General features: G+C 35.8%; 4 protein-coding genes across 4 annotated transcripts in view; 3 read left to right on the top strand and 1 right to left on the bottom strand.

The window, feature by feature from the left end:
• The window catches only part of LOC134663196 (cyclin-dependent kinase 10), a 108,981-nt gene that overhangs the window by 74,981 nt on the left and 15,709 nt on the right, over positions 1 to 18,291 (top strand). The gene's annotated exons all lie outside the window — the stretch shown is intronic.
• LOC134647599 (5'-deoxynucleotidase HDDC2) lies at positions 444 to 4,235 on the top strand. The gene is made up of 4 exons (XM_063501955.1): positions 444 to 586; positions 670 to 817; positions 1,884 to 2,038; positions 3,995 to 4,235. Exons 1-4 carry the CDS (start codon positions 524 to 526, stop codon positions 4,229 to 4,231), a joined length of 603 nt encoding a protein of 200 aa, XP_063358025.1. The 5' UTR covers positions 444 to 523; the 3' UTR covers positions 4,232 to 4,235.
• Positions 8,426 to 10,426, bottom strand: LOC134663211 (putative SERF-like protein). Its single transcript, XM_063519599.1, has 3 exons — positions 10,163 to 10,426; positions 9,694 to 9,808; positions 8,426 to 8,641 (listed from the first exon to the last, which is right to left on the bottom strand). Exons 1-3 carry the CDS (start codon positions 10,167 to 10,169, stop codon positions 8,563 to 8,565), a joined length of 201 nt encoding a protein of 66 aa, XP_063375669.1. The 5' UTR covers positions 10,170 to 10,426; the 3' UTR covers positions 8,426 to 8,562.
• LOC134647598 (protein N-terminal glutamine amidohydrolase) lies at positions 11,433 to 14,436 on the top strand. The gene is made up of 5 exons (XM_063501954.1): positions 11,433 to 11,617; positions 11,695 to 11,848; positions 11,994 to 12,142; positions 12,415 to 12,539; positions 13,906 to 14,436. Exons 1-5 carry the CDS (start codon positions 11,433 to 11,435, stop codon positions 14,013 to 14,015), a joined length of 723 nt encoding a protein of 240 aa, XP_063358024.1. The 3' UTR covers positions 14,016 to 14,436.

Raw genomic sequence — 18,291 nt, 5'->3', positions numbered from 1 at the left:
TTAAAGTTACTACAAATTCTACCATACTAAAATTTAGGTTTTTTTTGCTGTGTATGCGCTTGGTTTAATCAGTTAATAATATTGGCATCATAATTATTTACAAATTACTTAAAAGATATCAGAACTGTAATCTGAATAAAGCACTAAAATTGTATAAGAAGGTAATTAAATTCAGTAGTTTATTGATATAATTTCTACCACTATGGTATCTTTTTAACATTGGCAACATGTGCGAGTGAGACACAGGGCTCGGGTTTTTCTATCTCAAGTGGACCGTTTTCTCTAGTCTGGTACGAACAACTTTCTGTCTCGGTGATAAGGTTCAAATTAGTATGGCAAAAAAAGTGACAACTCGCTCCAGTTTAAAAAATATAACTTCATGATTGTCAAAGTCACGCACGTCACAAAGCCACTTTCATTCAAAATTTCGATTCATAGGAATCACAGGCCTTGGAACGGAGCTTAAGTGACCATCACTCGATTTTTCTTTATTATAAAATATTCCGCAAGTAAATTCATAATAATGGCTCCAGTTGTAGAGAACAAAAATATCCTTGAGTTTCTAGAGCTCGTCGGTCGTTTGAAGGTACCATATTCTTGCAATGAAATGTTGAAAGCAAGAAAAGATGTTCTATCTTATAAGAATAATTTTAAATTCGTATTTTGCAGCACGTCAAAAGAACTGGCTGGGTGCTATGTGACATCGACGATTGTGAGTCCATCGCTGGTCACATGTATCGCATGGGCATGATGACTTTCCTGCTCACTGAAGACAACAACCTAACTAAATTGGATCGCTTTAGGTGCCTACAAATAGGTGAGTTTTCTAAATGGATTTAGTATAAAAGTAGTCTAAGAAGATGTAAAAATGAAGAGGTCAAAGATATGTTTATATAAGACGTATATTTTTCCTTACAAAAAATCATTATCAGAAATCACAAAGTTATTTTATAATCGAAACAAAAAACACATTCAGAATTCTGTAAACATATTCATAACTAAAGTGGTACTCATTGACCCATTCTGCCTAATACATCATATTGGTTAATTACCTAAACACTCTAAACTTCTTTAGATTTTACAAGTCCACTTCATAGCACACTTTTTACTAATCTGTTAAAAGTAAAGTGAGTAAAGTGTGTGTGTAGTGTAGCTTTAAAATTTTTTTAGAAATTACAAGCTTTTGTTTAAATTCATTGGTTCCGGCAATTATAATTTAAAAACAAAATCCACTGGTAAATAGGCTTGTGCCTGCTTCTTACAGAGAGCACTCCATTCTCGGTCAAATAAACTAGTTCGCTCTTTTAGTTCCTTTAGTTCAGTCGGTTGTTGAACGTCTTGGGAGCCGGGAATGAATAGGAATCTGTTTTATACTCGATTTTATTCAAAATTTTGGTAACTAAATATAATTCAAGTTGTACAATATGATTATGTTGATATTAAACATTAAAACAGGTGTTTTAACACAAACAAAAAAAAATATATATATAGAAAAATATTTGATTTTCTTTCATACTTTTCGGGATTTGGCGTGTCACGTCGTTCTTTGTATCGTTCGCACTTGTGATAGCGACATTGTGAACCGTTTCGTTCCGTCCGTCTTCCGTTTCACTCAGTCAAGCACTCTCCAATCCCACTGAACTAAAGGACCTAAAGACCGAGTTCCTTTCGGTCCTTCATGGGATTTCATTCTTAACAGTTCTTAGTTCGCGACTGACACAAGCCTACTGGCAAATAACACTGATCTGATGATGGAGACCGAAGATAGCCATAGGAACGAAAAACATTATTATCATCTTAAATGATTTTACATTGTATATTTGTAAAGTAAACACTTGCATCTAGCATTGAAAATTTAAATCTGTTTAATTGTCCCATTCCAGCTCTCGTCCATGACTTGGCCGAGTGTATAGTCGGAGATATCACTCCACATTGCGGAGTCTCTCCTGAGGAGAAACACAGACAAGAGGATGAGGCTATGAAGAAAATCGCAGAGCTCACTGGTTTTGCTGGTGACAGGATGTACGAGCTTTACAAGGTAATTTTAAACTTTATAGTAGCAAAGCCAATAGATATTCTGGCCAAAATTAGGCTTATTAGGTGGTAGGTTATTTAGGTGGCATTATTCAATTGATTTTTTATTATAGATACTTAGGCCCACTTCCACCATTCCAGTAATCCGGGGTTAACCAAGGAGTTACCATGGTTACCAGTACAATTTGACACTAGATTAATGGTTTAACTGCTAAACCCCGGGATAGTATGCATGGTGCAAGTGGGCCTTACTAAATAAGTACCTATGGACTGTATCACAATTACAAATTTAACAGGTAACAAGTTAACACACAAAACAATTTATTAAAACCGTCTAGGCCTATATAGCCACCTGCCGGTCATTGTTGTGAACTTAATAATTCAGGGACTTACTTGTTCAACATTTCATCAAGATCAGATCAGTTGCTTAGATACCTATCATTTAAAAACCTGATTATAGCGCCACACCATCTATAGGGTTTAATTGTGACTAAACTCAACAATTTACATAAACAATTTTGTTAGTAAACCCGATTGTAAAGTCCCCTAAACCGCTCCATGTCTATATTATTTATTTATTTTCAAAAAATATATATATTTGTTTTCCACCAAACCTCGTTTATAATAAGGGTTTCCGTTTCCTGCCTCACATTAAACGCGATTATATTCTTTCCTGACTTTTGCAATAATTTAAATAAAAATAAATAAAATAAAAATCATTTATTGCAGATCAAAGATCCATATAATGTTAGTAACAATTTTGACTTAATAACTAAGTTAGTAGGTACAGAATATAGACAGAACTTAGCCTTATCCTATTTGGCCCTGCCGATGGCCACTTCGACCCAGTATTTAGTTATAGGGCAGTCAAGGCTCTCCGACAATACTTTGAGGAGGCCGTTGCCGCTGCCACGCACTCGCCTGAGTAGTGATCCCACACGCTTGCGTCTGATTGCGTAAAAGTCGTCCGTTCGTACTTCTGCAAACATGTTGGACGCACTACAGTGCTTCGGCAGCCGCAACAGCATCCTCAAAATACTGTTATATTGGACTCTTAGTGCATTGTATGCCCTCTGTGTAAAACCTACCCTCAGACTGCAAGTGTAGAACGTCTGACAGTAGGCTTTGAAAAGCGTAAATTTGACTTGTTCATTACACCTTGCAAATCTGCGGGCAAGCATATTACCACGCACCGCCATCGCCCTTCTCTCCCTCTCTATATCCAGGTCATCCTTTAGGTCTTCTGTAAGGATATGTCCCAGGTATTTGAACCTCTCAACTCTCTTCAAGGGCACGCCGCACAGCATGATCCTAGGTATTGTTGTAGGGTTGTATTTTCTGGCTTTGAAGAGTACAAACTCGCTCTTGCTTGTGTTATATCTAAGACCATGCAGACCATGATGCTCAGCGTACCCCTCACACATCGAAATGAGTTACCGTAACGTATTTACATAGTATTATTATTGTAATACCTATACCTACTGAATAAGTATTTTTTTAACCAGTATATTAATAGCAGTTCGAGAAGCATTTCATTGAAATGCATTGTTCTTTTAGTCAATAACGTTGCATTGTCGCCACCATATATTAATACGGGCAGTTCAGTATTACACAAATACATGTGTTATGTTAAGTTGTTACGTTTTAGGTAGGTAAGGAGCATATGTTTTTCGTACAAGACAGCTATCCGACCAGCGGCGAAGCTAGTAGCAATCGGCTATTTTCTCGCGTAAGAATTTGTAAATGTAGATCCCGTGTGAATAAAAGAGATCCCTATATTAATCGCTAGCTGTCGCAGCGAGCACGTTTTTAAAGAGTGTTCTCTGACACTCACCGCTGTGAAAATATTCGCCTATTGCTACTCGCCGATCGCCGCCGGCCGTAACAGTAGGTAACACCTGTCTTAATCTGTGTTTTTAACAATGAGTCACTGTTAAAATAAACTTTCCGTCTTTTTCAGGAATATGAAAATCAAACCTCACCCGAAGCAAAGTTCGCAAAAGATTTAGACAGGTACGATATGATTTTACAAGCTTTCGAATATGAGAAACGCGAGAAAGCTCCCAGAAAGCTACAAGAATTCTTCACAGCGACCGAGGGAAAGTTCTACCATCCGTTTATCAGGGACTTGGTGACGGAATTGTACAGGCAAAGAGAGGAATTCGAAAAGAAATCTGTGGTAAATGGTACCACATAACTCACACTTATCAATTCTAGTATTTTTAAGCTTTAAGCCATAATTATAATCGGCTTATGAAGCGCAACAAGTGTAGTTAAGATTATTATTATTTTCAATGTCTAACTACGATATCTCACATACAGATCTAAGATATCACAGTGTATAATAGTTTTGAACGCTACTGTGCCAGTGCCAACAACCATTTTTCACTTTTGAGTCCATTTCCTCCTTAAATATATCCTGCATACCTACTAAAACTAAGTGACGTTAGAGTCCGATATCCAAAATATATATTGAAGTGGATTTAAACAATATTTTTGGCTTTCGTATAGGGGATAGCTGACAGGGAACATGATAAAAAGTGGCGTTCAAAAACCAACATAAACAAGAATAGTTTATCAGGTAATTTGTGTGAATATTGAAAGAGTGTAGTGTTTTTATATTTTATTCGAGACTAATTATTATTACAAACAATATTCCTTTGTTACTGTATGGTTCACGATTTTAATTATTTGTGTGATTTGTCGGTGATTCGTGGATTTTTATGATTTTACCATGATTCCTTAACAAATTAGTTGTTGTTATAGTAAGTAGTGGCGTGCAGATTTATATAAGACAGGCTAGAAAGGTTTTATTGAAGGCAACACCAAATAAACGGGCTCGCAGAGTTACGTTCCTTGTAAAGAGGATACCTACCAATTGAAATGTTATTGAAAGTTGTGCCTTTGAGTTCGTTCATACCACTGATTTACTGTGAGTTACGTAAGTACCTATGTGTAGTTCGTGAGTGTATTGTATGCGAAGGGTTTTTGAATAAGTTAATCCAAGTAGTCATATTATAATTCGAACCTACAGAACAGTAAAGTTAAAGGAGTTAGATCGTTAGGTGACAACCATAACTCACAAGTAATTAGAAAATTACTAAAAAATAATTAATTAAAAATCTACCTTAACTTGTGGTGATAATTAGTGAGTTTTGGTTGACGAGATTTTTCTGTTGTACATTCCTATGCACCGCAGGTCAGTTGTCCCTTTTAATAACGACTAGTGGGGTTATTCCCACTAGTTACCACCAAGTTGTTACCAGTGGTAACTACTGGGAATTTTTTCCCCACCTTTTACCACTGGTAACTACTGGGAAAAATCATTCCCAGTAGTTGCCACCAAGTTGGTTTAGTGGTAACTACTGGGAATTTTTATTCCCAGTAGTTACCACCAAAATTTTGTTAGAGTTAAATACTAATAAAAACAGTATAAAATAGTTTAGTATAAATATAGAGTGATTTAATAAACAATTATAAGTCGATTAGTGTTTTAGTAAACTGCCTTAAACGTGACCAAGAATATTGAAACAGTTTAACCGGTACTTGTACAAAAACTATAACATATGTAAGATAAATTTAATAATCCATTTAGATTATTTTTCAAGTGATTTTATTAGGTAATTCAAAATCACTATGTATTTATACTATACTATTTTTATACTGTTTTTATTAGTATTTAACTCTAACAAAATATTGGTGGTAACTACTGGGAATAATTTTTCCCAGTAGAACTATCAGTGGTAAAAGGTGGGAAAAAAATCCCAGTAGTTACCACTGGTAACAACTTGGTGGTAACTAGTGGGAATTAACCCGGCTAGTGTATAATCAATTAATCAGTAACAGTATTGTGTACTTATCACCATTTTCATTGTAAGTACCTATTTGTTTTGTTCCTTTTGTTGATTCTATTAATGATTTATGTTTTCTTTAACAAACTGAGTTTGTTTCAACTTGGCTATAATTAAGTAAGGCAATTTTATATAAGTTTGAAGTTAATTTTATATTCATGTTGTCTACTAACCAGTATTCATTGTGATTTATGATAACTATGATAAGCTTGTTTGGTAGTATTAGAGTATTAGGTACCTACTCATAGGAACCGTAACGTAAAGTGTTACCTCTCTTATTAAAAATAAAAGAACGATTTGTGTATATCGATGCATTTTTATTTCACGTTTGTACATAGAGAATTAATTATTCCATTACAATTATAATAAAATTAAAAATACAGCTAGTACTTACAAAGATAATACATAATATACAGTATACTTCATTTGAAATTATATTCATTATACCATTGAAATTGAAATAATATCCAAGACTGAATAATATTATATTAACCACAACAACTTATTGCCTAGGTACCAGCGCACACAGTTAACTTACGATTCGTAATCCTTATTTCAAGCAAATAAGGTCCACAGTCTGTCAAATAAATGTCAGAGTGTGGCCTCTAGGCCAAGGTATTAAATATGACGCCAGTAGCTTGGTATGTACAGTAATTGTGGAAGTGGTAATCGCTATTGGACGCTGGTGGACACTCGAAGCGGAGCGTTCGGCGGGGCGTGCAGCGTGGCATCGGGCTCACAAGTAATTTGAGCAGCGTGCACTAAGGCCGCTCCTATACGCTTGCATTTGTTTAACATGCACGCCGCACTCAGGCCTTACACTAACGCAGATGGCGCTGCATTCGTTAAAAAACAAAAAAGCAGCTACAGATATTTATTAGGCTGCAGTTGAATCCAAAAAAATGTGGGTTTTGCAAGTCTGCCAGAAGCTTGGTTGGTCCCCATGTAGCACGGCCGTAGCAGGGTCAGGGTAGCTTGCACTAAACCGTCTGTCAATGTCGCTGTATAAAATAGGTATTATGCAAAATGGCATTGTATGGGATGTTCTGTTTCATAGTTCGCTGTCTGCCGTCAATCGCGGCATATCGTGGTTGATCCAACTGGCCGTTATTGAAATTCATTTAAATACCTGACGACATTAGCCTTTTCGACGCCGTGTCAAACACAAAAGCCCGTCACGCTGACGCCACGTCACCGGAGTGTCAAAACTGAAATTGAACTTTATGCATATGCACGTAGGTCTATGTTGCTCTGTGGTCTGTGACCGATTAATCGGTCTTTGGCGTTAAACCTATGGTGCGGATATATCGGTCATTGGCGTCCAAAAGGTTAATTAGGCAACGCCCTTATGCTCTTCTCCGATTTACCAATTAGCCCAGCGGTCGGCAACCCGCGGCCCGTGAACCTGTCACTTGCGGCCCGCGAGCCTCCCTGGCTATTTTGTATGTAATATTGACAAACGACAATATCTGATAGTCATAAATACTAACAAAGTGCGGCCCGCGTCAACTTCGTTAACTACTATGTGGCCCTTGGCTGCTAAAAGGTTGCCGACCGCTGAACTAGCCGGTCATGCCACCTGTCATCCCGCAGTAAAGTCTGCTGCAACCATTCTGCAACGATTTTGAAAACACACGCAGTGCAAGTGTTATTTTAAACGTTGAACTTCTAGGAAATTATGACGTATAAATAACACACTGCGTGTGCTATCAAAACCATTGCAGACTTGATCTAACTAGATGCTTACAGATACAAAAAAAAAACTAGAATCAAAAAAGCTTCTATACTTAGTTGGTCAAACCAATTTGTTAGTAAGAACACTAAGAACCAGGAAAACTATACTGATCCTTTTCTTTTGGGTGCTAGTACTACTGTATGACAAAGATACTATGATTCTCTCTACGTTTGAAATGAGACAGTCCTTTGACTAACTATATTATAGTTGTCAATTCAATACATTTTTGCGACATTAGGCATTTTTAGGTTTTAGGCAGCTTACCCTTCCAGTTTGGAATCTAATATACCCTTGGAGGATACAACTAAACGGAGTAGCCATTAACAGGCTTTCCCCTCTGTCGAAAATAGGCGGCCATCAGTCATACACAATGTATGGACTGACGTTTATCTGACATGGCTATTTTTACGTTACGCATACATTTGACGTTCCCCTCCCCCGCAAAAATCGGCAGACTGTTTTGTACAGAAAATTACAGACATGGCGTCTCCGTTTGATTATATCCTCCAAGAATATACCAGGTATTAACTTTTGTATGCCAATAATATTATAAGTAAAGAATTTGATAGAATTAAATAATATACACAGGGACTTTGTACTTAATCTATTAATTTATTGTACAAAAAAGGGGTATTTCGATAGTAGTATACATACATACAAACATATTCAGTCAAATTAACTTGAATTGTTGCATAAATGCTAAGATACAGAGGATGCTATTTAGCACGCTATTCAGATCATAATAGTATTGTGAAAAGCTTGTGAACTGTTGCTTACTTAATATAATACAAAGAAAAATCTTAAAGGTGGTATTATTAGCTTTATGTTGTAACTCAGAATTTAAAACATTTCTTATTTAAATTGCTTGTTATGTTATCACTTGAACCATTTCACCTCTTCAAAAAACTTAATTTCCTTGTGATTGTTCATAAGAATGAAATATTAATTTACGGCTTGTTTCTGATGGATGCCTTCTTGTTCCTCCTTTTTCTTTTGTTTTTCTCTCATAAGTTCCGCATCCCTGTGAACAGAAAAACACAATTTTAAATGACATACATCCCACTCAAGCTTTTTAACAACTACCAGTGTAGAGGATGGTTTATAATACAAAGTTAAGCCGTCGTATGCCCGAGCACGGATCCGCGTATGGGGAGAATATTAGAAAAAAATAATCACGGCACACAAGAGGTTAATATACTTAAAAGAAATAATCATAAATATTCATTAACAATTATAATAATTTTATGTAGGTATTGGAAAGCTGTTTAGAAAGTAAACAGTACTTTATTTGCTTATTTTATTCCAATCCAAGAGACAAACCTGCCAACATTGAGAAAATGCATTAACTGCCTAGTATATTATAGTTGATAATAGAATAGGCTTATAAGTACTGCAATAAAGAAGGATTCATGAATTTGTATCCTTTAACCTTTTATATACCAAGCACACCTAATAGAAGAATAATGACCACTGCGCCATGGACAACTATAAAGTGTCATTCAATAGAACTTGCTAACTATAACACTGATTTAAACATTCACAATTTTTACACATTATTAAATTGTACAATGAGACTTAATCACGTATCTAAGTTTTAAGATTTACCTCCGACGTTTCGAGGACGGTGTTGTCCCCGTGGTCTCGGAAAAGACTATGTAAACAAACCGCCATACTAAAATTGACACTGAATGTCAATTTACTATTAGTAGCTTTTGTTTACATAGTTAGCAAGTTCTATTGAATGACACTGTAGGTGTTACGTGATAAAGTTACCTTCACACTTTAAAGTAAGGTTTAAGCCCTGTCTCCATATCGCGCGGCAAACCATCGAACATTGGCTCGCGCGGCAGCCGCGCGCAATGGATACCGGGCTGCCGTGCGAGCCAACTCGATGCGGCCCGGTATCCATTGCGCGCGGCTGCCGCGCGAGCCAATGTTCGATGGTTTGCCGCGCGATATGGAGACGGGGCTTTAGCTTGCTTGCGCCCGGGACCTATGCGTGTCAGTGACGTTTTTGTTTATAACATAAAGCGTTAAAATCATAGATTTGATTAGTTAAAAAAATAAGCTCACCTATGTTTCCTTTCAGATAAAGACATCCCTGTTTTATCATTAGCATTTTTCTTCTTGGCTAACTCCTGTTGCTTCTTCTGATTCTTAGCGCGAGCCAAATCTCTTTGATTTCCCCCTGCAAACAAATAAAATACCTTTACTTGCTGTTCCTTTTAGCTGTATTAATGTTTCTGCTTATCGTAACCTATCTGATTAGTCACAGAAATTTACTATGAATTTATTTGTCTAATCATTATACTGTCCATTATTCATAAGGTACATACGAAGTTCATGTATACAAACGCAGTACAACAACAAATTAATAATTTTCTAGTGACGAAGCCTTTCGTGTACCTTATTCAGACTAGATTATTCCATGAAATTAGATCATATGGAGAAAAATTGATATCTGTTGTAAGGCTTTCTGAAAAATGCTCAACAAGAAATGATTTATTTTCATTAACTTAAACAAATTTGGGCAATTACTTACGGGTCATCGTGGCTTGATTATATTAGTACCACAAGGTCGAAATCACGAAATTTGGTCTTCTCAGAAGTGGCACAAAGTCCGGACGATACGCTAGTCCGGCCGAAACCTAAGACAACGCACCGCCCAACCCTTATGCACAATGAAAGAAACTTTGAAAACAACTAAAAGATAACAGCTGGCTTCGAAATAAAAACCACCAACTAGCCACAAACAATAAAATGGGCGACAATGTGAAGAGGAAAATGGTGGTCAATCCAATGAAAGGAGTAGAGTATTGTTGCCATTACACAAAAACAAAACGCTAAACATGTCGCATCTGTAAGGCATGGGGTACATGAAGTCCGTGGTTTGGTAAAATCCGGACGTATGAAAAGTTTTAATTAATTCTCGTGCAGTGTGTTGCATATTATAGTGCGTCAAGCAAATCTTGTCAGTAGCAATGTACTGCAAATTAAAGTAGGGTAACACCATGTAACACTCAAAGAGCAGAATTGCGCTAAGAAAAGCAGCAATGTACATCGAACCAAAACGTGTTTATTTTTCCGCCCTTCATACGTCAGTTCGAGTGAATTATCATAACCTCAAATTTTAGTAATGTTTACCGTCAACGAGCATGATTGTACCATGAAGTTATAATGTTTTAGGTCCGTGGATTGTACATTGTAGGCACCTTAGCTTTGCTTGAGGTCATGCATAATCTTGGTATTTAATGGTGACAGTAGAAATTTCTCTTGAAATAGAAACGATTCAGAATGTAAACAATAAGATGATGGCTGTCATTCACGATCCACATTCCACAGATAACACACAGATGACACGCGATTTTGGAATTATTCAAACACAGTGTTGCTAACCCGTGATTTTTCAAATTTGCCGCCTTTTACTACTGACAAGATTTGGTTGATCCAGTTTTTTATATATTATATAATAAATAAATTAAAAAAAAATAGAAATGCCCTAAATTAAGCCCCCTCCAGACTACGTGCGCCATACGTGCGCCTTTTTTTACTGGCATGTTTTGCTAGATCAGCTATACTTAGAGCCCCCTCCAAAACAGGCGTGAAATTCAAATTTTCTATGGGACGATAACCCTACGCGCCTACATTTTTCAAATTTGCCGCCATTTTCTACTTACAAGATCTGCTTGATCATCTTATAATATCACGTAAGATATATTATTATAGTCCTAATGTTTAATTTACAGTCCATAATCATTAAATTCATGTATCAACCTTTTATATTATCTCAGATTCTTAAGTAGATTTTGGACATGCGCCGGATCGATTTCAAAGGTAGTGAATCAAAACAAAGAACTTGCTTTGCGATGCGATCTGTCAAAATGTCGGTCAACGCTCAAGTACATTTGACCAAAAATGAAAACATTAAAATGAACGATAAAACTCTTAAACCCCTATTTTCCAAGCAAGCGGAGTGTTCATATGTGTCTTGTTATTGGTATGAAATATATTTTTCTGGAGTATTTTGATTAATTTGGGATGTTTGTGTGGTGGTATATTTTATTGTTGTTGCAGCGAAGAAAATGTATGGAAATTGTGTCAGGATGTATCACTAAGAATACCGGAGGAGTTGGATCGGTGCTTCGTGGTATTTATATCTAACCCTTGCCGCACGGTGCCTCTCTGGAGACAAAGGGCTGGGCGCGAGGAAGATCGTCTAGTCATATGGGTGTGTACAATTATTTGTGTCACGATTACTTTAAGTTATGCGTCGTCAGGAGGTGCGCCAAATAAATCTAAATGCCAAAGCCTCGCATTTTTGGTAATTTTTGTAATTTTACTTTTATCTTGAACTAGTTTTGGTTGTTTTACAGGACTATCATGTGATATTCTTGTACTCTTGGGACTGCAAGACTTGCCTTGTCTACGATCTGGACTCTGAGTTGCCTTTTCCAACATTCTTCCATAAATATGTCACTGAGACATTTCGTACTGATCAGGTGTTAAAATCAGACTTTCACAGGTAAGCAATAAACACCTAAACACAACTGGCGGCCTAGCCAAGATGACAATCATTCACATAGAAACGGATAGTAATATGGAAGAGTGATAGAGATAGCATTTAATTTTGTTTTGTTTTCTGCAAACAATTGTCATCTTGGATAGGCCCATGTACTTATTGACTGAAATCGTAAACTTCTTATCATCCACAAAAAGGATTAGGACTTGGCCAATAATATGATATTAGGTATTACAGCATGATGGTGTTTTATTTTTTTTTTTATTTCCATTCAGATTCTTTCGTGTTGTACCTGCAAAACAATTTCTGCAACATTTTGCATCTGATCGTCGTCACATGAAGAGACCTGATGGTTCATGGATTAAGCCCCCACCTCCATATCCGGCCATCTGCACCTCAGGTAAACATTATTAAGAATGTATATTGTTTATGGTAATACTTATCTCACAACTTAGATTGACTGTCAGTTCTAGACAACAATAAATATAGTGGCTGTACTTTTGTATCAAATTTTATGCAAATCAAAATCAGCTCTTAAATCACTAAAATGGTAAATAATGTCTTGTAAGAAAACTACAGTATTTGAGACAATTTTATTTTTCTGATAAAAGTGCAATAGTTAATTATTGTATGAATTTTTACTTATTGATTTAAGTATATGGTAATTTACTTTTAAATGTCTTAGTGTGGTTCCATAGTTATTCATTTCCTTTTACAGTGAAACCTGGATAATTGCAATCTCAAGGGACCGGCAATTTTTTGTCAATTAACCAGGTTTTTCAATTAAGCAGGTTGTGCCAATTAACGAGGTTCAAAAAATCGTTGTGTCAATTATAGAGGTTCTCATTAATAGAGGTTGTGTTCTGACAAATTGCTTTTATGGAGGTGCAAATAACAATTAAAAAAGATTTACAAGCTTACATTCTGGGTTTGTGGACTATACATATATTATGTAACTTGCACTTTTACCTTGGAGGATACAACTAAACAGAGTAGCCATTAACAAGCTTTCCCCTCTGTCGAAAATAGGCGGCCAACGGTCATACACAATGTATGGACTGACGTTTATCTGACATGGCTATTTTTACGTTACGCATACATTTGACGTTCCCCTCCCGCGCAAAAATCGGCAGACTGTTTTGTACAGAAAATTACAGACAAGGCGTCTCCGTTTGATTATATCCTCTAAGACTTTTACACTACATTAATTACTACTTTATTTTCTTATAGTCATTTGGGTTTAAAAAAAAATCCCTTGAATTGTATAAGAAAGTTTAATTGGAATGTAAAAAGCATACTATGTTTTTGATTTAATCAAAACTATTTCACCTACTACACTCTGTAATCGATAGCCAATAAATAAATTGACGTCCGGATGAAGATTTAAAATAAAATTGTCATTGCTATTAAAATATTGTTTCTGCTCCCTACAAGTCTATATTCTTTCAATTACAGAAGTAATAAGTAAGACTTGAGATGAGCTAATTAATGAGAAGAGCTAAAATAACGGTTTTTTTAGCACAGTGTCAATTATAGAGGTCTTAGTTGCAATGTGGTCAATTACAGAGGGAAAATTCCGAAAAGCAATTAAATCTAAATTGCAATTATAGAGGTTCCAAAATTTCAATTATAGAGGCCTTTTGGTCTCAAGGGACCGGGACCGGACCTTTGGTTGCAATTATTGAGGTTTTGCATTTATCCAGGTGTCAATTAACCAGGTTTCACTGTATATTTGTTAATTGAAGTTAAACTTTTTACTCTTTCAGTGGCAACAAACAACCTAGATGAGTACATCAACATGGATATTGGATCAGGATTGGGCCAAGTTTTGAGTCTGACAGAATTTGTGCAACGGTTTTATAAAATAGAGAAGTAGTACAAACGAGAACCAGTTGTGGTGCGTGCCTGCCTGAGAAAATCAGTAGTTAAATGCAAAATATTATCATATACGTTTTGAATGTAACTATGAAGGTTGTAAGGAAAAAATACAACTCGGGCAGACAACACCATTAGATAGTCAAATGGCGCATTTGTTAATTTAAAATTTTCCATGGCAGCGATCATGGTTTTAGTTGATTATGTTATAGTAATCTTTGTTAATTATTTTGTTGTTCCTGTGATTATTTAATTATTACTTTAAATCTATAATTACCTAAAGTCAATCTATAGCTTATAAATAAATATACAGAGCACAGTGAATTTCCATTTTGCCCACCTATTACACAAAGATGTGTCTTGCACAAGAAAACTATGAATAACCACTCATTTTAAAGCCACTTAACTTATTGGTCAATGTACTATGTTAGTTTATCTTTGTTCAAACCTTTTATTTAAGGAAGTTTTAGTTCATTTAATATAAAATTAGGAGGCTGAACCAGTTGGCCTCGGCTGGGCGGTGCTGGAGGAGGCCGGGCTGGACTGCGAAAAAAAGGATACCATAATCATCATCAATATAAAATTAGTGTGTAAAATACATAGGATTGTTGACCAATAAATTATTCTCTAATTATTGAATAGTAAAGTATGTATTCAACTTTAACTTATTTCTATTCCTTCGAAGATAAGCTGATGCCTGTATTTAGATAGAACAATTCTAAATTAACGTAGTAGTTTTACAGAGATGCTAGTGCTTTACATCTCAATTTTATAAAAGCATGTAAGTAAAGTAAGGGAAACCTGTGCTAACATTGGTCAGCCCTCCAAATTTCATGACTACACAGTAACTTTGGTGAGGTGCGTTGGGATAAAATTGAAGGGTTTTTTGGAGGGGTAATATTGAAAGGTTTTGCATGAGGGGTAAGATAAAAAGCCCTTCGTTATATGGGCGACTTTTTATCTTACCCCTTACGAAAAAACACTTTCAATCTTACCTCAACACACTCGGCTGATATTAGAAAGGCGGCTGATGTTAGGGCATGTTAGCCTAAAGCCCCGTGTCCATATCGCGCGGCAAACTATCGAACATTGGCTCGTGCGGCAGCCGCGCGAGCCAATGTTCGATAGCTTGCCGCGCGATATGGAGACGGGGCTTACAATATAATTATTAATATTAATATATACCATATGTATGCCTGTAAAGTTAATTGGTCTTCTGTTTCGTTGAATTATGAAGAGTATATTTTATCTCTACCTCTTGTTCCCTTTTTGACTGAAGAAGTAATCCTTATTTACGGATTGTACGTTACCTTGAGTGATAAATTAAAGTTTAAGTAATTTATTATATGTAGTAGCGTTAACGGTCACGAAGTAGCTTTTGTATGTTGTTAAATCTATTGAATAATTTTTGTATTAACTTTTATACACTCTTTTTATCCTGCCCTAGCACCCTTAGCAGTTAATAAGAGAAAAATCTCAAACATTACATAGTGTAAGTTGAAAGTGAAACTGCTTATTGTTGAAAATATTTGCATAAGGATAAGTGTTGTGTTATGTTACATACTTACATTTGTCTATTTTATTAACACATATGTAATATATGTTAAAGCTTCGTGCGTAATGTCATTGAAATCAGACATTGTAATTTGTAATTCTTGCACGTCGCATGTGATTGTATTCCCTTGCTCATAAACTTTCGTCCTTTTAACCAAATAATTAATAAAAACTTCGATCTGCCTGCCATTGATCAATTCTAAACTTTGAGTCCATAGGGCAGGAGATATAGGTATAGTAGGTATATAAAATACTTTATGATACATATTATTATATCTAAATAACCCTTTTCAACTTGGGCACACGAAAATTCCCTTCATACTTGCTATATTACACTTGATAAAATCTTAAGATATGCCTGTTAAATAGTCACCCTTGTTCTGATGTGAGATTGAGAATGATACAAATAGAGTTCTTTTCATTGACGTATATCTCAAGACGGGCCTTACGGGCACTAAGAATGGCGCTAGTTCAGTGGTGTGCCTCACGAATTCGAGACGATCGTGCAGTCTAACGAAACTAGTTGCGACCAGTCGCGCGCGTGATATGAACTCATAAACCAATCGCGTTGTAGCGGTGGCACACCGCTGTACTGGCCCCATTCTTATTGTCCATGACTACCCATAAGGCCCGTCCTGAGATATACGTCAATGGTTCTTTTACATAACAACTTGTAACTTTTAGAGCACTCTTACCTTGGCTAATTTAGCTAAGCTTTAGTAAGTATAAAGTCATACGGTGTAAGAGAAACATAGTTTATTTTGCTTGAAGCAAGACAGTTTGAGGGGTTTTACGGATACCTAGTTGTTTTTGATCAGAAACGATTTAAAAATCTATGCATGTTTTAAACCAGATTCAGAATCGATAAACAACCATTAAGTATGAGATTGTTGAAATTTCAAGTGTTGACAAGTGGTTATGCCATGGACCTTAGATTTGAGAGAAGTGGATATTTTCGCAAAAGCCCCTCGGTAACTTCCAGTATAATAGTAATATATATAAAGTTAGTTAAGAGTAAAAACTATAGCACAAGTCTTTAATTATTGGATTTTTAACATAATTAGATTTTGCATTTATTTAAAATATTTCTGCAGGGTTAAATATCTGTGTTCAGATTTTACTAGTTTAAGTATATTAGGTATTGGTCTTTTTATTGGATGTGTTTCGATTGTTGTTTCTACAATATTTTTGACGCTGGATATGCTTTTGTGGCTTATTTGTATAAAAAATGTAGGTACTCAATTTTATTACATTTACTGATCTTAACATCTATTAATCTAGTCATAATTCCTCTTCTCTACTTTTAAGAATGTATTGTTAACACTTAAATAAGCACCTATATAATGAAGGCGTAGCTGGTTTAATAGTTGGGACCAATCTGACGACTGTGGTGGAACCCGTTGTGTAGAGAATCCAGTGCCGGGGGGTGTAACGTCCCACTGGTTACGCCTTTGACCTATACATGCTAAGAAACCAGTATATTGTAAAGACTGTTTACCTCCGTACAACGTTGCGTTTCTTTGTAAAGATTTGTAGATGTCGCCACTATAACGAGGCTACACAGTTTAAAAAATTGAGCACCTTGACCCCTAAAGCACAAAAGCATATGGTATTATTTAAACGACGTCTGGTTTTTCAATTTTATCATCCACGACGAATGAGGACCAAAATAAGGACCTACCTACTCATCCATTTAAATCTGACATAAAATATAAGTAGGTAAAGTGATTTCAAAGCGAATGTTACTTTCATAATTCATAAACTTATTTGTTTTTTTTCTTTTATTAAGTGGGTTGGGATTAGATTTACCTAATGTTTTTTTCATGAGGGGTAAGTTAAAAAACCGCCCGTATAACGAAGGATTACGGGCGGCTTTTTGTCTCACCCCTCATGAAAAAACCTTTCAATCTTACCCCTTTCTATAAATCAATTATATCAATCACGATACGTTGATTGGCTTTCTTTCAGTTTCACTTTATTTCAATTCGAAGAAACGCAAAATTGTATGAAAGTTGACAGTCTTTAATATTAACTTGTTTCTACATTAACCCGCAATTATTATTGTTATGAATTCAATCGATACCTTCCTTCTACGCCTTTAAATTTTATCTATTGACTGACTGAGTGATAAATGTGCTTGTGCTTTTAATGTAACAAGTTACATGTTTTTATTTTAAGATTGCAAAAAATAAAACACCACACGCTGATTTTCGTGGTTTTATTTACACAAAATTGGCTACTACTACTACGTAGGTAGGTATAGGTACAATATACAACAAGTAAATATAGGTAACAAAGAATAACTACATTTTACAATTGCACTAACAATAATTACCCACCAATTATAATTTATTGGCAGTTTTGCTATATATTAACTTAATTTCAACATACATTTCAGACCTCTAGAGTTTGTGCAATTCTCACTTTCATGTAAAACAGTTCAGGTACTATGAGTACAGAGGGCCCACCACGAAAATTTAATTTTCATTAATCTCTATAACCCTTGCATAGGTATTCGAGAGACGAACGGACGAAAGAAATGGTTCGCGGTAGGTCATTATTCATTGCCGCACGAGAACTCGGAATCTAACTTCTCGCATCGAAAGATGGTCCCTATGACAGTTCATTTTTATATGCAGTAGCTGTCACGTAAAATATTTGTAGATTTTTAGAGCGGTTTCGCACTACGTCCGATCCGAACTCGTGAAAATATGGTCCCAAGT

This window comes from Cydia amplana, chromosome 4, assembly GCF_948474715.1.
Source record: "Cydia amplana chromosome 4, ilCydAmpl1.1, whole genome shotgun sequence".
In the NCBI taxonomy this organism is placed as follows: domain Eukaryota; kingdom Metazoa; phylum Arthropoda; class Insecta; order Lepidoptera; family Tortricidae; genus Cydia; species Cydia amplana.
This window is presented reverse-complemented; position numbering and strand designations above follow the sequence as displayed.